The following is a 21900-nucleotide window of genomic DNA, read 5'->3' as shown; positions in this document are numbered from 1 at the left end:
ATGTTTGACTCATCTCAAAATTTAAATTATGGACATGATCAAAGAGTTAGCTTTCTTCAAAATGCAAATAATCTTCAACGTGGATGCAAAGGTAGCTTGTGCTGAACGATGGGCGTCGTGCCACTCGTCGTGAAATTTCGATCGCAATAGTGGACACAAATTTATCTTCTCAACCAAGGGCTGTGAGCATAATTCTTTCAAACCCAGCTATTTACATATTCTTATCACTAACAATTGTTTTAGCTCGTGGCATTTCTCGTCGGATCAAGGGTACATAATCGTGGATTTAACTTTCTTCAAGGTGGATACGGACATGGTCATCTATTATCGGGTTAAATTCCTCAACTTTTTCATCACTTTATATATACTTATTTATTTCAAGTCGATAACAAGTTATTTTTTTAGAATGTGATATTTACCAAGATGACAAGATCGAAATCTTGCATCATATATTAAATTGTGGGGATAATTATAGATTTAACTTCCGTCACAACGGGACATGGTAATGGATGTGGATATAAACGTGGATACCTTTCTACAATACTATTTTTAAAGTGGATGTGGATTTACATTTTTTTTACATTATGGATGTGGACTTGGAAGTAGATTTATATTTGTACATTATAAAAAAAAAAAAAAAAAAATTGTGGAAGGGGATGTGGATTCATATGAACATTGTGGACGTGGAAGTGGATTTAATTTTTTAAGTTTGTGAAAGTGGAGGTGGATTTATTTTCTTGCACCGTGGAAAGTGGATGTGAATTATTATTTTTTTTGCACTGTGGAAGTGGACGTGGATTTATTTTCTGCACTGTGGAAGTGGATGTGGATTTACATTTTTGTACCGTGAAATGCGGACGTGGATTTATATTTTTGCACTGTGGAAGTGGACGTGAATATATTTTTCTGCACTGTGGAAGTGGATGTGGATTTACATTTTTTGTACCGTGAGATGCGGACGTGGATTTATATTTTTTGCACTGTGGAAGTGGACGTGGATTTATTTTTCTGCACTGTGGAAGTGGATGTGGATTTACGTTTTTTGTACCGTGAAATGCGGACGTGGATTTATTTTTGCACTGTGGAAGTGGACGTGGATTTATTTTTTTTGCACTGTGGAAGTGGATGTGGATTTACATTTTTGTACCGTGGAAGTGGACGTGAATTTATATTTCAGTTCAGGCGCCCACCTCCGAATGCGGGTATTTTATATTTCAGTTCAGGCGCCCACCTCCGAATGCGGGTATTTTATATTTCAGTTCAGGCGCCCACCTCCGAATGCGGGTATTTTATATTTCAGTTCAGGCACCCACCTCCGAATGCGGGTAGTTTATATTTCAGTTCAGGCACCCACCTCCGAATGCGGGTATCTTATATTTCAGTTCAGGCACCCACCTCCGAATGCGGGTATTTTATATTTCAGTTCAGGCACCCACCTCCGAATGCGGGTATCTTATATTTCAGTTCAGGCACCCACCTCCGAATGCGGGTATTTTATATTTCAGTTCAGGCGCCCACCTCCGAATGCGGGTATCTTATATTTCAGTCTAGGCACCCACCTCCGAATGCGGGTATTTTATATTTCAGTTCAGGCACCCACCTCCGAATGCGGGTATCTTATACTTCAGTTCAGGCGCCCACCTCCGAATGCGGGTATTTTATATTTCAGTTCAGGCGCCCACCTCCGAATGCGGGTATCTTATATTTCAGTTCAGGCGCCCACCTCCGAATGCGGGTATTTTATATTTCAGTTCAGGCACCCACCTCTGAATGCGGGTATCTTATATTTCAGTTCAGGCACCCACCTCCGAATGCGGGTATCTTATATTTCAGTTCAGGCACCCACCTCCGAATGCGGGTATCTTATATTTCAGTTCAGGCACCCACCTCCGAATGCGGGTATTTTATATTTCAGTTCAGGCACCCACCTCCGAACGTGGATTCAACTTTCGAAACAGGGGTTGCAAGTGTAACTTCTCCAACCCTGTCTTATTTACACATATATTTCTTTATTGCTAACATTTGTTTTTAGCTGGTGGCTCTTAACAAATATCGGAATTGGCATCACACATCAAATCGTGGAACTTTTTCTTCGGCAGCGAACTGGGGCATTTTGTCGGGAAGGATAATCAGACTTCCCGACACGGGTCAAAGATCTACCTCGAACACTCGTCTTTAATTACAAGTATTCTTTTGCATTCTAGCAATTCAATTTTCAAGAATTCTCAAGTTTCTATCATAATACCCAGTGTTATCATAATTCAACACTGGGACAATATTTCGCAAGTTTCGCGCCAATCGGGGTTCATTAGTCATTCAGATGTCATAATTGTCCCAGAACTACACTCGACCTGATTCTCGTACAGCCCGAGATATGTAGGCAACTCAGAGACCGGAGTTCGGTCATAATCCTCTCAAGTTTCCTTTAGCCGGGACAAAATAGGCTGTTGAGTCAACGTCTTTGCCCGACAACTCTTTTCATCATTACCGGGCAAAGAGGGACAAGTTGTTGACACCCAATTCTGTCCCGCCTCTCCTCCAAAATACCTATTTACGCTTCTGATATTTTTGGAAAATTAAAAAAAAATATATATTATATTTTATTATAATTACTAGCCTCTTATTAATACCCACTTTTTATTATTCTATTACAGTTACTATTATTATTATTATTATTATTATTATTATTATTATTATTATTATTTACGATTTTTATCGTTCCGGCATTTTTTTGCCAGCTTGCGCACACGCATCGCATTCATCTTTGCATAATTAGATAATAGTTTTCTATTTACTGTGGATTTTCGAAATATTATTGCACATTACAACGCCATTTCTTATCTGAGCACTAATAATTACATATTTTATATTAAGTAATATTTTAACACAAGTTATTTAAATAGGTCTTTTATTTAAATGTAGTAGCCAATCAACTCATACTATTTTCGGACCAATTCACAAAACCAGTCCACATTTTAATTTACGTGGCCACATTCTAATTCACCCCAGCCCAAATAATTAATCAACATTTTTGGACCAGCCCACTCTTTTAATTTTGCCCAGCCCAGCCCATTTTTAACCCGACCCGGTCCAGCCCATCCCTTATTTTTTTCTTTAACCCTAAATCCCTAATCCCCTTCGTTTCCTCCGCCGCACCCTCTCTCTTTCTCCCCTTTCTCTTTCCCGCTCCCCTCTCCACCGCTCCTCTCTCTCTCTCTCCCTTTCCACGCCTCCACCACGCTCCTCTCCACTTACCCCTGCCCCCACGCCTCTGTCACCCCCACTTAATCTTGTCTCCCCCCGCTCCTCTCTCTCTTCTTGTCAATCGAAAAACCCTAAATCGCCTTATAAATACTCATCTCCAAATCAAGAAAAGGGGGGATTTTTGGGGTTCACGAAGTTACCTGAAGAAGTGGAGGATTTTTTTTTTCGGATCGGCAAGAATCCCCTTACAAAAACGAGTTCTTGAACCCCAAAACTCCACTATAAAGACAGGTTTTTTCAATCGCAAAAAGGGCCGAAAAAAAATGAAAGCTCTGAAAATCACAAGAAATCCGCATAGACGATATTAATTCTTTTCGCTGTATTGTTCGATATCAAGTCAAAATCCACATCATTTTGTTCTGTTTTTGTCTTTAGCATCTGTCTAGATTCGAAAGGGTATACAAATTCGGGTTTTTAGTGTTTCGAAGTAGATTTGAAGTGTTCGAGTGGATATCGAAACCTTCGCCTCACTTCGCTGCACCCGAAGAAGGTAATCCTCCTTTTCCTTTTTATTTTTTATTTTTTCTGTTGCATGTTTTGTTCTGTGTTATTTTCAGTTTTATTGTTCCATAATTCAAGTATGTTAGTTTTAGTTAAGCTATTCCAGTTCGATGAATAAGTCCGTTTCTGTGTTAGTCTGTTATGTGGTAAAACAGGTTTATATATGGTAATTTAGTTTTGGTCTACTTAAGTGTGTAAATAACTCTTCTCTACTTAGTTTGTTTCTGTTTTAGCAGTCAAGATGTGTTCTTGTGCTTACATGCCAAGTTCGATTCAGGTTTAGTTAAATACGTTTCTGTGTTAGCCTGTTTATGTGGTTAGGAATGATTGTTTAGTTTAGTAAGTCCCTTTTCTTTGTCTAGTTCTATTTAATCTCTGCTTGTTTATTTTGTTGCTATTCGCTTCATTTGTGTTTGGTTGACATATGATAACTTGTTAATAGTAATAGGCATGATTTAGCTATAGATATCTAGCATGCTAGGTTTATTTTGAGATGATGTGGGTATGGTCAGACTGAAGATATGTTAATAAGGCTGATCAACATTTTAGATTCAGTTTCAGTATCTTCAGATATATGTTAGGTCTCTGCTAAATTCCGAAAGTATATTTGAGTTTCCTTATGGATAAAACATGCTAATTGTGTGCTATGTGATCATTCCCTGTGGAGTTGAATCTGTCTAAGCTTGCTCCTGAGCATTGTATGAATCATATGAGTGTACATCCTTAGGGATATTCATTTAAACCTGTATGAATGTTGAAGCTGCTACATCTAGTTAACATGTTGAAATGGGAATACCAAATGTCTGCTCGTTTGATTACCTATTTGAAACATATCAAAACATCTGGGTATTCCCTCTGTTCCAGTTAGCTGCTGCTGGTAGGTTTTAAAACTGTAGTAAAAAAAAAAGACTCTAAATCCTAAGTCTCTTTAAATTTCGGACTGATCTGTTGCTGCCCGATAAATTCATTATTATGGCTTGTTGTTTGGTTGCTGAGCATTAAAAGAAAGAGCAAGGCTTAACAGAGATGGGATCTAAATCTTAACTCATTGAAAAGAAGTCTTCTGATCACTAGGATTATTTAAATCCTTTTCTTTCAAAAGCGTAATTGATTTCCTGCCCTTTACCCCTTTTCTTTGATTTATAGCATGTGTAAATCTTGAATTCATCTATGCATGCCCGATATCATTTTGAATTCGATACTCCCTCTGTTTTTGCCTCTGTAATGCATGCATGTATGCCGCCTCCTCTCCCTATTCCTTTATGATTTTTCAAATAGACTTAAAGTACATAATTAACCAGTACCTGTGCACCTATCTGATCTCCTTTATGGGGTTTGTGATATAAAAATGATAGTCTAGAGTCACTGCTTATTCTCATTTCAGAGCAACATAAATGGTGATGGTTGAGCTTGGAACTGAAAATGCCCATATCTGATATAAAATGTTGATATTGAACCAATGTAGACTAATTCTGTTTGAAAAGACTGAGAAAAAGGATTTTAACCCTGAACCACATATTGAACTGTTTTTTTTACCTATATGACTATAAATTACTTTATGTTAAAAAAAGTAATGGTCCAGCACCTGTTAGCATTATGCGTTTATGTTGAAACTCATCAGTTCTCTTTCACCTTGGCTGTTGTCTTCTTTGTCATTCCACGATATATTTGATGTAGTCACTTGTGTTTGTCCTGATAATATGAAAAATGTGGATTAGAACGTATCTGAATATTATACAAACCCCTCCTGAATTCATTGGGTGCTTTGTATACCATAAATCTGTCATGTTTAGGTTCAATATGCGCTGTGCGTTACTAGTGCACATCTTTTACACTCTGCCCGTGCCATATATGTAAAATGCTCTATTTAAATTCTTCAAATGGTTGAGTGTGATGAATATATTATCTATATTATGTGTATCTCGTGGAATGAATTTTGTGTTGGCAAATTCCACATACAGCGCAATTTCATTTCAATTTTGATTATGCTTATTTCTGAATTCGTGTGCGGTAGATATTCCTATTAACCTTCTATGCACCTTTGTGAATGTATATACATAAGATATACCGAAACATACATAATATATACATAATCCATTGGTTTGTTTTTTTGAGTTATATTTTCACATGTTTAACCTTATTCGTCGATTAGATACTAATCCTTTTCCTTTTATTTTTTCGCATGACCATCATATACGAGTCCGAGAGACTCGTTCTTCTTCCGCATTCGGTGTTGGGCTAAAAACCCAACGCAATCTCCTTTCTGGTCAATCTACGTCCGCAGCAGATAGAAAAAAAAATATTCTGGGCAAAGCCCATGCAGCAGCAGGCCACAGCAATACAATGAAATTACTGGGCTGAAGCCCAACAGCAATCTGATCATAGCAGCCATGAAATGGGCTGAGCCCATTTAACTTATTTACTCCTCTATTTTATTTTTATGCATTTAATTTGTATCACATGACTAACACTTGTTAATTTAGATGAACCGTAGTGAAATTAGTGGGGTTTAGTTTTAGTAATGGGTAGTAAGTTTAAGGAAGACTAACAATCAATTCCATAAGTTTATTCTCTTTTTTACTTTTCATGTTAAAACTATTTATAATGTCTAATATTTATTTTATTTAGCATAATTGATTTGCAAAATAGCATGACCTTATATATTGAGTTAAAAGAATCATATTTCATGCTCACTATCCCAGAAATTCCAAAACATCACTAATATGCAAATATAAGTTCAAATACATTCTATGAATAATTTTTCAAAGTTTATCCAATAATATACTTCTTTTAACCAAGTATAGTTAATATAAAAGAACGAAACTCATACCCTATCCCTCACATTTTAAAGAAAATAAGTTTAGGTATTTTACATCACCAATATTGATATAATACAAAATTTTGTCTTATTTTGCAAGTCTTATTTTCAAGAACATTATTATATTTTCATTCAAGGTTTTAGCATGTCCAAGTTTTATTTTAAATAGCCTTTAAAATCTTCTTTTATGCAATACATCATATTTTCTACAAGTATTATTTCAAACGACATCATTATTACTTTCATATGAAGTCTTAGCAACATTTTAAGCTTTATTTAAATAGCATCTAAAATCATCTTTTATGCAAACTATCTTTTATAAGTTTTATTTCTAAATAGCATTTGATTTAAAGCCTTAATAATATTTACGAGTTTATTTAAAATGGCATTCAAAGTCCTCTTTTATATGAATTTCCATCTTAATTAATTAACCTAAGTTTGGTCGGATAACCGTAAGTTAACGGATTCTAAAGGATGCCTAACCCCTTCTTCCCTTTAGGATAATATAGAGCCCTTACCTAGAATCACACTGGTTAAGCAGACTATTAATTGAGGTTTAGTGTTAACTTTCCCTTAGTTAATATATAGGTGTCCTAATTCACTGTTAAATTAATTAGGTGGCGACTCCTTAAAACAAATAAATAGGAATCACCAATACGTCATACTCTCTAAATTAACCCGGTTAAAATGGGGTGTGACATTAGTTCCGGAATTTTTGATTGAGTGGGTGCATGGACTCCACGGGTCCCCTATAGTGGTGCCGGTGAGAACTCCCCGTAGGCAAAGATTCGGGGTCCCGTCTGTCTGTTGGGCAAAGATCTGGGACGGGTGGCACTTAGGTCATTTTTTCCACGACCAAAAATGTGACCTTTCTTGCCATTTCCAAAAGACACTCTCCCTCTTTGGTAGTCCTTGAGTGAGAGGAAATCATCCACTCTTTCAGTTATATGCCTTGAGCAGTCACTATCCAAGTAAACATTTGTATTTTTTTTTTACTACCTCCTCTCACTCTAGCCTTCTTCCTTTTTCGGGGACCAAATCGCTCAACTCGGGGTTCTTCTTAATCTTTGGACTGCCATAGAACCAGCCTCACAACTTTTCATAGGAACATAAGGGCCATCATAAATGATGTCCCACAGCTTATATCCTCAGCCATGATATATTTATGCCTTCTTCCCTTCCGCTATCCATAATATTCTCTATTAGATCTTGGTGGTCTTGTGATAGATTCTCTTTTTTCTAGGTTTGGTGAACTAACCATGATGGAGATCCTTTCTAGGTGTTAACCGTTTAGAAAGAACCTGCTCTGATACCAATTGTTACTGCGTCCACCAAACAGTATATGAGGGACCTGGTTATGTACCAGTTCCCTTATGCAGTGCAATACAAGAATCAACGTAAGATTTTTACGTGGAAAACTCCTTAGTCAAGGGATTAAAAACCACGACCTACCCCAGTAGGATTTCAACTCCACTAACAGAGCAATGTTAGGTTACAACTCTATTGCAAGCTAGAAGTTAAATCCCATAACCTCTCACCCTTACAATGATACTTATGCAACCCTCACACTTGACTACCCCTAGCCAAGCACACTAATAAAGCTAGACTAACTCTAGCCCAGTGTATCACTCAAAGTTTTGTGAAGACACTCTTCCAACAAGCAACCTTTGAGAATTCAACTAATACGCCTAGACTCATTCTAGCCTAGCGTACCACCCAAGGGCACCCCTCGAGAATTCACCACAATGACTAACACTAGCCACCCATACACTAATACAACTAATCTAATTCTAGCCTAGTGTACCACTCAAAAGGTTGAGGAAACACAGTTCCAACAAGCAACTTTTGAGACTTCAAGACACCTACAATAAACTTCTTTTTAAGAAAGAGTAGGTTTAAAGTTTAAGCACAAAAAAAAAAAAAAACCTAAAAGTCCTAGAATTCAACACATCTTCAGTTGTAGAGAACATGTCCTTGGATCTGCTAACGCCTTGTTCTTGTACACCCTTTGGAGAGTGGAGACTTGGACTTGAGATCTACATTTTTATGCAAGAGTAAATCTTCACTTTAACATGATGTTTGTATATGTAGAGGAAGAGTGAAGGTGTGTAGAGGAAGAGTGAAGGTGACAACCTATAAAGCAGCTCTGCTGCTGTACTATTGCTGCACTGTCGCGCTGCTACTGTGTCAGCAGCTTTACAGCTGTAGAGTTGACTTTTCAATGATCTAGGGACCTTCTTGGTCCCTATCTGGAGGAACCTGGTCCCTCATCTGTTCTTAAATGGGCTGCAACAACTCTGCTGCTATGCTGCTACACTACTGCAATATCAGTAGCTTTTTAGCTATTCAGTTGACCAAGCAATAGCTGGGGACCTGATCCCATCTGGTCTCTCTGAGGACGTATCTGGTCCTTCATATATGAACTTGTCCTGCTGGGAACCTGATCTCATCTGGTCCCTCTGAACACGTATCTGGTCCTTCATCTATGAACATATCCTATAGCTTGTGTAGTGACTTATTGCATCTGATTCTTCAAGGAGCATGTCAACATAGCAATACATGAGATATCAAGAGGAGGCCAAATGCAACAAGTGAACCTAATCATATTTGATTTCTTAAGGTTTGTCAAACCATCAAAACATAAGGTATCATAACTCATCAAATAGGCTCGTACGACCTTATCCTTAAGTTCTAAGAAGATAGGAAATCAAGTCTCATGGATGAATTCTAACCATTAGACCTGAGCGTGATTAACGACCCTCAAGGCCTTCAGGTCATGGTGTTGTATAGGATTGTTCTCAGCTCTAACCATAGGTGCTGGGATGGTCTAATAGCTGTCTGATAGACTCTTCAAACTCTTTGAAGTTTGGAATTTGCACAAACTTAATTACCTAGATATTGAAAAGAAAAGAAGAACTTTTAAGAAAAAGAAGAGATGATTTTTCTGTGTGTGTAAGAAATTCACCAAGAAGGCTGATTTATAAGGGCTGAAAATCTGAAGGGTTCAAAGAGAATTAATTAGTTATTAACTCAGCCATTAAAGAGGACTTAATGATCATTAACTTGGCCATTTAAACCAGCCAGTAAATCAACCATTAAAGGGAATTGAAGGACCATTACTCAGTGTGTTACATAATTGATTTGAAATGAATGAGTATGTTCATATCCTTATAATGTACAGTCAAACCTCTCTATAATTGTCATTCGTTATAACAACATTTCACTATAACGATCTGATTTTCTCCGGAATCGATTTTTCATGTTATATTTACTTCTCTATAACAACATTCTACCTATAACAACAGTGCCATTCATTATAACGGCACACTCTTTGTAAAATTACCTCTCTATAACAGCCAAACTCAAATATTGTGTAATAATGTTTTGTAAGAAATATTTTATGTATAAAAATAAAATATTAAAATATCTATGGTAATCATTATTAGTGTCATGCTCATAGTAAATTTCAAGTACGAATATCTAGAAGGAAAAAAATATTTCACATAGTAATTCTCATTTGCTGAAAGTTTGGACAATATTCTTCGTCAATTCGAGTGTTATATTATCACCGAGCGATTGGAATTTACGAAACAACCTACAATTGTAGAATTCTTACATCAAACTTGAAATATTTGAATTCTCAATTAATTTATAACGCGTATGTTCCTTAGATTTTAATTCTTTATTCGTATAGTACAACTAGTTATGAATTTATTAGTCTTTTCAATTTTAATTAATAAGTTATGTAAATCAATTGAAATTTAAAATTAACAAGTATATATTGTTATCGTTTATAACATAAAAGGTACATAAAAATAATTGTTTGCGCACTTTTATTTATAACAGCTAAATGAGATCTAAACATCAAATGTCAGTATACATACATATATAACAACATTTCACTATAACAGTCATGAAATTTTCGGACAAACATTGCCACTATAGAGAGGTTTGAATGTATCTATATTCTTTTCATTAGACAAAAAACAATATTAAATCCTACAACTGAAATACTTCACAAAATTAAAAGCCCTCCTTATAACTAATATCCAAACCTCCACACAACTGTATAACGGAACACGCCGTCTCTTTCAACCTCCAAACAAAAATCCCCAGGACTTACTAGAATCCTCAGCAACCCATTAAGAAAAAACTAAATGAAAAGAAAAAAAAATCCCAATATTTTCTTAGCCACAAGCAAAAAAAGAAAAGAGTGAATGGCTATTAATGTCCCAAATTTCTTGTAATATTGAGCCATGCAACCTCTTTAAAGAAACTACATGGTGTAAAAATGATTTTTTTAACCTTATAGAGATTGCAATAAAAGTTTATAACACCAATGCATGGTAAAGAATTATGGTAGCCATGAATATTCAGCTTGACACTACGGATTTTCAAGAAAAGTTATCTTCTTGTTTCAGACCTTGGCAACGTTCTTTCCAGTTTTGGGTTCGTGCAGTAGATATATATACCGGTTATAAGGTACTATGATCTAAAACAAGTCATAAATTTCTAAATATAAAAATGTATCATTATTTTTTTGACAGACTAAAAAGGAAGGTGTATCAGATAAATTGGGACAAAGGGAGTAAACAATAGTAATGAATGAATAAGTTTTTTATTATTTGAAGAATTTAGGATAGATATCACACTGCAAAATTGTACTCCTTCCGTCCCATTTTAGGTAGCACAGTTGAAATTTTGAGAGTCAATTAAGTTTTTCTTTGACCGAAATTTCTTTATATGCCTTTAAATATACAAAGTTGTTAATTATTTTGATTTATAGTATTTTTACGTAGTCTCAAATATATGAATATTACTAGTATTTTAAAAAACTTAAAGTTTCTATGTCCGAATTCACGGCCAATACTTAGATGTTTGAATCTCAAAATTCCAACTGTGTCAGATAAATTAGGACATAAAGAGTATTAAATAGTTAAATTCTACAAATTAGATGGTCTAATTTCACAATTATGACCTCTAAGATTAATGTGGAAGAGTTAATTTGAGAATGGACTGTTCTATTTATTTTTTATAATCTTTTTCTCTCTTAGTGATGTGGACGAGTCATTTGGAGGTTCATTGTCTTGTTGAAGTATATTATGGATTTTAATTGCTCTTTATTAGGTGTTTCAATTAAGAGTTGGCTTTGAAAAAAATGTGCAAAAACAAGAAGCAATGTGGGAGAGGCAGCATGAGTTTGCAGCTGAGAAAATATATAATATGTGCTCTGACCTTGGTGGGTTCTTCCTAAAGGTATTCAATAATCTGTAGCTAACTTCCCATTTTTTATTTGCTAATGTACAACTGATTCAATCTCGAAAGAATATTGTTGTTTATATTACAAGGAAAGAAAGAAAAAAAAAAAATGAAAGGCTGTTGCTTTCCTCCTTTGTAAGTAGTAGTATTTCTTAAGGGGTGTTCCCAAGCTTCAAACACCATATAATATCGACCGGAGGGAGTAGCATTTAGTGGTTTGATTTAATAAATATGGTAAAGTTTATATGGTTAATGCATATTGGAGTATGTGCAGTAGACTGTGCTGCATCATGTACTACTGTATTAATTTATCTTCCTTATGAGGTTTATGTAAAGGTCAAGCTCTCTAGCAGATAGAAATTGCTTCAATATTACTGGATGATCAGAGGGTTTAAGTTTTGCCTCCACTGTTATATGGTTCATATTATCGATTCTTTCATTTTTGGCTCCTCAGCCAAACTTAATTATGGGTGCTAGCCAAATTATACAAAACCTATACACTGATTATGTATGTTATATGTATATTCATAATTAAATATACAAAACCTATACATTTGCTGGCTATTTTGTAAATTAGATCACCGAAAGCCATTGGACTGTAATTATCTCACTTGGAATATGGTTTGAGAGTGAGATTTGATTAAGCAGATGGATGGTAATATTAGGTTGCTCAAATCATTGGGAAGCCAGACTTGGCCCCAGCTGCATGGGTGAGACGGTTAGTTACTCTCTGTGATCAAGCACCTGCTACGCCATATAATGTCATCAAGGCTGTACTGGAGAAGGAATTGAGTCGAAACGTTGATGAATTGTTTGAAAGATTTGATGTCGATCCTCTAGGTTCTGCTTCTATTGCGCAGGTAACTGCTTAGTTTGATCTAAAGCATGACTACAGTCATTGTCGAGCAACTGATGGACATTTATTTGAAGGAAGCTTTATGTTAATAATGTTGTTCCAAAGGTGTTAAAAATATTGACCTTGCAGCTAGTATATACATCTGGATTTGTTGAAGTGTGTGGCTACCACATTTAAAAGCTTAAGTTGTTAGAGAGGAGACACATTTATTTATTTTTATTAGGTCTGCAACACATTCACACAAGCGTGGGCCAACTCTTTTTTCTTGGGCCAAAACATTGAAACTATTTTCTGCTAATAGGTGGTGGAACATATTAGGCACATAATAGACACATACAGGGCCCTGGTGAAAGCATCGCCACTTACATCTTAAGTAGATTAAAGGAGGATTTTCATTTTTCTCATGGCAAGGGCATCTCGAATCCATGAAGAAAAGACAGATTTATCTGATTTTGAGGACCCTCTATAGATAGGCAAGAGAAAGTGCTTAAGATACACTGAACGATTTTTTCAATCTTAGTTGTGGCTGATATGTTATCATGGCTAACAATCTCTAGTTCATTCTTAATTTCTATGGCTTATGTACGGCCTAAGCCCTATCCGAATAACAGCAGTAGCTTTAACGTAAACCAGTGTTATACTTGTCTTTAAAGGCCACATGATTTGAACATGTAACTATGTAAGACAGTTTAATAGCCAAATAAAATACTAAGTGTAATAACTTTGAGCTATATTCTAGTGATACACAGAATAAAAACTACTCTTCTCCTAAGTTTTCTAACTTGTGTTTTCTGTACTTGGAATTAGGTTCATAGAGCGAAGCTCAAAGGTGACAAAAAAGATATTGTTGTCAAGGTAAGAGAAATTGACTCATCGCTTTGCAGCTTTCTTGCGATTATAAGGTTCTAAAATCATTGTCTTGCTCAAGGTGCAACACCCTGGGGTCCAAGAATTGATGATGACCGATATCCACAACTTGCAAGCTTTTGCACTATACCTGCAGAAGATGGATATAAAATTTGATCTATACTCTTTGACAAAGGAAATGGAGAAACAGGTGCGTAAAATTTCTGTATATGCGGCTTATAATTTGTAACATCAAACTGTAAGTTTTCGGTAAAGCCGCTGAAAGTAGATGCAAGGATGCTTTCCAGAGTTGGGACATTTTCTTTAACATTAGTTACAACACATTGAGTAAAAATATTGTGCTAATTTCCATTTAAGTAAAATAACGTATAGGTTTCTGTTTCTTACTTTCTCATCATCTGGGCACATTTTTTAATAGATTTAAGGCCTTTAGATTTCTTTGAACCATGCTCTCAACTTTCTATGGTGCACAATGATATTTTGCGATGCTTAAATGTAAATTGATTGACATAATGAGTCAATGGTCAGAGTTGAGCAACAATAAATAACAATGCCAGGCCTTCCAGTACACTATTTATCAAGGTAAAAGATATTGTTTCTTCCATGAAACCATTCTCTTCCCGGTTTTATCACTTATTGCTTGCCATATATTAGCAGTTTTGTGTTTTTTCCCCTAGAGGCAAGCCAAAATAGGCGGAAGGAAATGTGGCTGTGTTGCATCGTGCATATTTTCTGACACCTGGAACCTTCCTACTTCATTCCCTGGATAAAAACACCAATTCTCTTCTAAGCTAACCTTTAAAGAAAAGATGGCTCTTCGTAGCCATTGTAGATTTCTGTTCATCTAAAAATTGAGGAAGTACTTCGGTACAGTAGTTTTAAATAGTTGGATGGTGCATTATGATCTGCACTAATGGTCAGAACGTGAATTAATTCGTTGAAATCTGTTGTTCGTCACAAATGTGCTTAAAGTCAACTCCTCTCATTTGTTTGCTCATGTCGCTAAATGCATCTTGGTATTTGCCTTTTCAACTAGATTAGTACAACAATTTTTTTGCTTATGCTCTTGCTTTAACAAACTGATTCCACTTTTTCATATTAGATTGGATACGAATTCAACTTTTTGAGAGAGGCTGATGCAATGGATAGAATTTGGCGTTTTCTCTACGAAAATAACAAAAAGTCCCCAGTTATAGTTCCACGGGTGATTCGAGATATTGTTACAAGGTGAGCTGCTGTTGAACATTTGACTAGTTGATGTTTTTATATCTAAATATTGGTAGATTTTGATCCTCAACGGTCATTTGAATGTCTTGATGTTATGAGGTGGATCAAGAGATTGTTGAAAACTGAATTTGCATAAGATGCTTCGCTGTTCTTTGTTCACAATCTTTCATGTCCTTTTGTTCTTACTGTCACAAGGTTAATATGTTATCTCAAGCCATTGTGAAACTTCCAATGACTGTGCCATCTCACATCTTGTTTGCTTTCATCATTCCAACAACTTATAGATGTAAGCTAGGTTCATTAACTTTTCAATCAGTTTATTTCTATTCTCAGTTGGATCTATGAACTTTCCAGTTGGCATTGTAACTTTCTTTTCAAATATCTTGTTAATCCGTTCTTTCCTTAATTTTTTAAAAGGAGGGTCCTAGTGATGGAATATATTGATGGAACCCCGATTCTGAAGTTGGGAGATGAAATGGCAAAGAGAGGCATAAGTCCAGATGGTAAAGTTGCAGCAATAGCAAGGCAGTAAGAACCTAGATTTCTCAGAGTGAAGTTATCTTTCAAGTCCATTTCTTGGTTTAGGCACAAGTCTTATTTGGTTTACCGTTTATTACAATATTATGCTCCCGCCATTGTGTTACTGTGCACTCCACATCTTTTCTCTTTTCAATTTTATCTTGGTCACTGTCTCTTTTGTATATTTGTTATCTCTGCTAAATTAAACTGATAACCTTGGCAATAGAAGAAGCAATATCTAACTTACAATTCTAGGGCTTGCAATTGAAACTGATTGAGAAATATAATACGGAAAATTAAGCAGATAAAGATATGTGTCGAGTGAAACTAACCTGAGTGGTCACTCAACATATAGTAATTGGCCACCAACTTATATTTCGAAGTTTATCTTATTAGAGATGAGATTCTTCGAAATCTCTCCTCTCCACCTGAAGTAACAAAATTTATGATGATCGCAAGCCTTCTTCTTGGTGATTACGTCACTTATCTCATGAAAGATTCCCGGAGATGAGATTCTGCTTGATCTCTTCTCTCCACCTTAAGAAGTTTTATAGATGTCTCACCACCTACCTATTTAAGAACATAATGTACATCCTAAAAGGCTACATAGTTTGAGATTTTTGCCGTACTAAAATGTTTTAACACGCAACCTTTCTTGACCATTTGAAGTTCTCAGCTTTTGCCATGTTAACTGTTGCAACTTCTCTGTAAAAGAGTTCCCTTTTTGTTCAGTGATGCTTCATAATGCTGAACTCTGTTATTCCTTTTCGAAGATTTCCTAAAATTGAGAAGTCCTTATTCTCTTAATATGACTCTTTTCAGTTAATTTATGTTTACATAAATTCTCTATCTCCATACTGTCATTTCTATTTATAAAGTTAGTAGTTTCCAATTTTTCATAGTCTCTTTTCAACCTCATCATTTTAATCGTGAGAATATGGTAAACTGGGGTACTGTTCTCTTATTTATTACTTGTGGATGCAGGAACATTCTTAAAAGTTTGTCCTTAGCTTATGGACGAATGATACTCAGGAGTGGTTTCTTTCATGCAGATCCTCATCCAGGCAATATTCTAATCTGCAGAGGTGCTGAGGCAAGTATGCATCTTTTCTTTTTCTTCTTTCAAAGTCAGGTTCTCGGTGATCATATAAAATTTTACTTGTTCAGAGTTCTGACAAGGATTATGCCATTCTTTTCTTATTAAGGTTGCTTTGCTGGACTATGGACAAGTTAAGGATCTTCCACAAAATCTCAGGCTCGGATATGCTAATCTTGTTCTTGCTATTGCTGACAGTGATGCTACAAGGGCTGGAGAAAGCTTTAAGTGAGGAATTTACCCACAAATCTCTTGTTATAAGTTCAAGATCAGTTTTGCTTCCGGACGAAACAAAATGATGCAAAATAGTAATGAACTCAAAAGCTCCAAATCACAAATCAGATTTTTTTTAGTCTGGGACTAAATTAGAGTTGTTGCAATAATTACATTCTTTTAATACTGATGTGTTTCCAGCTTTTGAACATCTCTCACTTTGAATTAAAGGGAGCTTGGCATAGACACCCTGAGCAAATGTGAGGATGAGCAGAAAGAAATGCTTAAATTGGCACAAGGGATGTTTGATACAAAATTACCACCTGGTGTAAAGACGCTGCAACCTTTCTCGGAAGAATCTTCGCTTAAAAAAATTGCAGTTGAGGTACGCAGAACCTGTGCTCGCAACTTCTAGTACTTACCAATTCCAATGTAAATAATTTTTAGCAAGGGTTGCATTTACCATTAAAGAATCTAATGATTCTATCCCCACATGATACTTGTACACATTAGGTCCACCAGTTTGATTAGTGACGGATATTTAAGACGAGTTGACGCACCTTTATTTTGATAACCCCTAACTAAAGAATTTGAACTTGTGGTAATAAGGAACTGGAGAAGTAGTGAAGAGAGTACAGAGAGGAGTTTCTCTTTTAGGGAGTCCAAAAGGGGGTTCTTCTTATGCAATTTTCTTTTTACCACTTGATTATTCCATTTACAGTTAATAACTTGCTTAGGATGGCATTGGGAGGATGAATTGAATTTGAATAACAAACCTCAGCAGAATAATATTCATCGCTGCCCTCTACTTGAACATAAATACCTGAAATTCCTATTTATTCGGAGCTTCAGGCTCAAAGGAATGGATGTCTCAGAAAAAGATTATGTTGGCTTAAACGATCCTCTGGTACGAAGTTATAATAAAATGCACAAATTGTTATAAGGAGATGTAAATTGAAAAAACTGAGCTGTTTGGTTCAGCATTTGCTGGTTGGAGAATATCGTGATCAATTGAGATAGAAGGCCACAGCGTTCGCGGTCATGCAAATAAATTTAGACCGACTGCTAATCTATTGTTGCAATAGACTGATCTGTATTCGTAAGTCTTCAAACATCTAAATCAATATATTAACTTCTTTCACATTTACCTGCACTTAATATCCAGCTACACGAATCCTTATACTAGATGATTCTTATAGCTTCTAGAACAAATTCTGTGGAAAGACTACTAAAATATTGAAGTTGAAGCCATAGCTAATTGACATGTTCTTATGGCTATCATGGTTAATCTTCAAAGAACACAATACAATAAATACTAAGAGTACTCAAAAGACATTCTTGTACATGTTTACACTTCCATGCTATACATAGGCTAGATATGCTACTAATGTATTCCTCAATCTTTATTATAATGGAGAAATGTTTAGCCAAGAATCTTGAAAGAGGAAAATCTTTTGACATTGGTCAGAAAAGGCTCAATAAAGAAGAAAAAAAGGAAGGCCACATCACATCGTGTTGAAATTGGAAGTCTTTCACTTAAGATGCAAATGCCATAATGTCCAACCACCATGAAAGTGACTCTGGATCATTTGGAATTTCAGTCTCTTATAATTTGTGAAAAAGCGACTCAATTAGGTCCCGTAAAATCTAGATTTTAGATTGTGGATTAAAAGTGACCTATGTTCTCTTGCATTATGCTCCACAAATGATAAGGTGGATATGATCTCATACTCTATCTGCATGGCCTTCACTGGCCTTTCTTATTTTATGATTAACTGCCTAAAATGTACTCTTAGTAAATATGAGTAGCAGGGTCAAAATGTGAACACAATTCTTTTTGATGTTAGGCTTTTCCAGAAGAACTTTTCTCTGTTCTTCGAACTCTGCAATTACTGAGAGGGCTTAGTGTTGGTATGGGAATAAGTCATTCGTGCGCTGAACAATGGAGACCTATTGCTGAGGAAGCTTTGTACAATGCTGGCAGATTGACAGGTTAGTCCCTAATATGATATCTCATTTTTTGTCCAATTAATTAAGTCAATATACCGCTGGGCAATAAAATATATAAGGTGTTTTCAGTATGAAGGAAAATGTTTTCTACGGAACATGTGTTCTTGGAAAATCTTTTCTAGGAAAATATGTGGTTTCTTACTTATTTTTTTGTGTTCGGTACGTAAGAGAAAATTATTATTATCCTAAAAACATTTGTATATAATCTAGACAAATACTACGGGAGATGGGGGTGAAAGGGATGGGGGCTACCGGCACGGGGGTGAGGGTGAAGATGAGGTGTGTTGGGAGGGTGGGGAGGACACAAATAATGTGAAATGCCACTTGTGCACCAAGGAAGTCATTTTTCTCATGCTTAAGGAACTTGTTTTCTTAGAAAAAATGTTCTCCAAAACTTTTGACCAACCGGGAAAATTGGAAGAAATGTTTTCCTCCATACCGGACCCCGCCATAGTCTTCATTTTTGTGCCTTTTTATTGTTGTTATTTAATCTTTTCTTCTGCTGCTAACTGGGAAAGGGGTATGTAATTATATGCGGTTGAGTATTTGAGTATTAATATGGTTACGAAGTGCAATCTTATTTGATTAATCATTTGCAGTATACAGCTCTGATGATAAATCCCGTCGTTATACATATTATCCAATGGTGTGCTGTTACGATAAGGTTGATATAATTGTTACTTTTTTGTTTCAGATAAAGATCTGAAGCGATCACGTAGACATATAACTAGAAGAAAGACTGGAAAATAACGTTGAGCTAGTCGAGAGGAGCAAGTATGAACCAAATCGGAGATGGTCATGTTGCTAATGTTTTGGAGAAAGAGCTTTTCATTCATTCATTTTTATTTGTAGCAGAGCTTTTCAAAGGCAAGTGCAATTGATATTATAAAACACTGCATGCTTTTTATTTTTTCTTCCGTGGCCTTAGAACAATGTCTACACAACATGGCTGCCTATAATCAATTGATAATTGCCAAAACAGGTAAAAGAGATACGTTTTGATTGGTCTTGACACACGTCGAAGCATGTCATTACTTTCTTTTTCTTACCATAAGGTCCTTTTCTTAATTACAGTGGTGTCCAAGTCAACTTGCAAGTATCTCGACTATTTTACCTTGAAGTGGTGCAACCTAATATTGATGCAACAAACCTAAGCATTTGCGCTCTATACTACTACCTAGAAAGAACACGTGTGCCATTTTGTTACCCCTTTGCTCGACAAAATAGATAGTTTCAACATGTTGAAAATTCTTGAGGTTAAAAGTGAAGAAAGAGCTTGGCATTCATTTTTTCATGAATATTTATAGCGGTACCATGCTCTTCTGTGCATGTGAATTTATATGTCATCTTCTGGTGTATCTTTAAGTTTTAAGAATAAAAGGGAAAAGAGTAGAACTATAGCATTATAAGGGCAATATAAAGTATAAATTACATCACTAAAAAGTGAAAGAGAAGAATTTGGAAATCTAAGAACTAACCCTCTTTATATGTGTGTGAACATCTAAATATCTTGGTTTTGTAGTTTCTTCTTTTTAAAATTTTCCAACCAAACGGAAAACCAAAATTTTTAAGGTTGAATATCTATGCAGCGACCCTTGTAAAAAAATCTCATTTACACCTTAACTAAGTATGTGACCTATTACACTTGATTTTAGCCAAAAGTATACCAATTAAACAAGGATGACTAACTTATGTGAAATCATCTATGACTAACTATCGTTTTTGTCTTCGTTGGAAATAAACCTGAGACCTGATGGTTCTTAACCCACTTCATATATTTAGTATTTATCACCTTGGCTGGTTTAGAGGCCAATTTGCTGATTAAGCTTTGTAAAGTGATCAGTGTGTTAGGATTTGAATCTCAAATCCGACCTTTGTAAGCAGGTTCCCAGAAAAGATTGGAGGGTCACAGCTGGACCACTTAAATACCAACCTCCTTAGACAGAACCTACTTACGCCGTGATGTTAGCGAAAAATAAATAAATAACACACAGAGATTTATAGTGGTTCACCCTCAATGTGAGAGCTACGTCCACGTTGCTGCTGCAGATCTTATTAAAGAAGAAATATTACAAGTGTTTACAACACTCAATCTCACAACCCCAATCCCAATTTCACTCAAGAATTTTTTTACTAAAAATTCTCTCAAAAGCCTTCTCTTACTTAGGCCTTTCACTAAGAGTATTTCTCTTAGATTTTTCTCTCTCTTTGGGATGTGTTGTCTTCTTCAATTTTTGGTGGTATTTCCAAATGAAGCTTAGAGCTCTATTTATAACCTTCAAATAACGCGTGAACAGTAAACCGCGTTTTTATACGCGTGAACAGTACCACGCGTGAACAGTACTCAACAATTCTCCCACTTGAAGGCTAATTTTAATTTGTCTTCACACTTTGATCGATGCAGCAGCTCTTTCCTAGTTTCATACTTCGTGCAGGACAACTGAAGCTGAACATTGCTTCAGTTTGTCTATCGTCACTGCCTTTGTCAGCATGTCTACTGGATTTTGACTCCCTGCGATCTTCTCAAGCACTAACGCTCCATCTTCCAAGGCTGATCTAATGAAATGGTACCGGAGTTGTATATGCTTCGTTCGAGCATGGTAGACCGGGTTCTTTGCCAAATGAATGGCACTTTGGCTATCACAATATAGCACACTTCCCTCGTGGTCCTAATTCAATTCCCGCAGAAAAGATTGTAGCCACATCATTTCCTTTGTGGCCTCCGTCACAGCAACGTACTCAGCCTCACAACTAGAGAGAGCTACTATCTTTTGCAACTTGGAAACCCAAGAGATTGCAATACCTCCGAAGGTGTAAACATACCCGGATGTGCTCTTTCTGCTATCAACATCACCACCATTGTCAGCATCAACATACCATTGCAATCCTGTTTCTGATTTTCGGAAATACAGAGCTGAACTCGAGCTGCCTTTCAGATATCTGAATATCCATTTCACAGCCTTCCAGTGTTGCTTTCCCGGATTGCTCATAAATCGGCTGACAACTCCCACTGCATGTGCAATGTCTGGCCTTGTACATATCATTGCATACATAAGACTATCGATTGCAGATGCATAAGGTATCTTGTCCATCTGCTTCTTCTCATCCTCGGTTGTCGACGACTGATCCTTTGACAACCGAAAGTGTCCAGCCAAGGGAGTGCTGACTGGCTTGGCATCATGCATGTTAAACCTTTTGATAACTTTCCTCACATATTATTCTTGTGAGAGTTTGATGCTCTCCTTGATTCAGTTGATTCTCATCCCAAGG

At 36.1% G+C, this 21900-nt stretch overlaps 1 protein-coding gene and 1 pseudogene across 5 annotated transcripts; both read left to right on the top strand.

The window, feature by feature from the left end:
- The first annotated feature begins 9233 nt into the window (after nt 1-9233).
- On the top strand, nt 9234-9431 carry LOC132604833 (small nucleolar RNA U3; annotated as a pseudogene).
- A 1226-nt stretch (nt 9432-10657) lies between these two features.
- Nucleotides 10658-19644, top strand: LOC132603261 (uncharacterized). 5 transcript variants are annotated; one of them, XM_060316239.1, is made up of 12 exons: nt 10667-11065; nt 11711-11839; nt 12508-12702; nt 13506-13553; nt 13627-13755; nt 14668-14792; nt 15210-15320; nt 16296-16404; nt 16517-16635; nt 16852-17005; nt 18468-18612; nt 19325-19644. In XM_060316239.1, the coding sequence occupies exons 1-12, from the start codon at nt 10940-10942 to the stop codon at nt 19378-19380; spliced, it is 1446 nt and encodes a 481-aa protein (XP_060172222.1). In that variant the 5' UTR covers nt 10667-10939; the 3' UTR covers nt 19381-19644. The 5 variants fall into 5 exon arrangements, 4 of the variants coding, with proteins under 4 accessions (XP_060172225.1, XP_060172224.1, XP_060172223.1 ...); XM_060316241.1 differs by lacking the exon at nt 12508-12702 and having other exon boundaries at nt 10665-11065; XM_060316240.1 differs by lacking the exon at nt 15210-15320 and having other exon boundaries at nt 10666-11065.
- Nucleotides 19645-21900: the final 2256 nt, after the last annotated feature.

This window comes from Lycium barbarum, chromosome 7 (genome assembly GCF_019175385.1).
Source record: "Lycium barbarum isolate Lr01 chromosome 7, ASM1917538v2, whole genome shotgun sequence".
Classification (NCBI taxonomy): domain Eukaryota; kingdom Viridiplantae; phylum Streptophyta; class Magnoliopsida; order Solanales; family Solanaceae; genus Lycium; species Lycium barbarum.
Note: the sequence above shows the minus strand (reverse complement) of the source record. Positions and strands in the feature narration are given on the sequence as shown.

What these genes read in the sequence shown, in the direction of transcription:
- LOC132603261 (XM_060316239.1), top strand. Translation starts at nt 10,940, where the DNA reads ATGGTAGCCATGAATATTCAGCTTGACACTACGGATTTTCAAGAAAAG. An exon ending in TAATCTGCAGAGGTGCTGAG is followed by an intron (nt 16,405 to 16,516) that starts GCAAGTATGCAT and finishes TTTCTTATTAAG; the next exon opens with GTTGCTTTGCTGGACTATGG. An exon ending in AGGGCTGGAGAAAGCTTTAA is followed by an intron (nt 16,636 to 16,851) that starts GTGAGGAATTTA and finishes TTTGAATTAAAG; the next exon opens with GGAGCTTGGCATAGACACCC.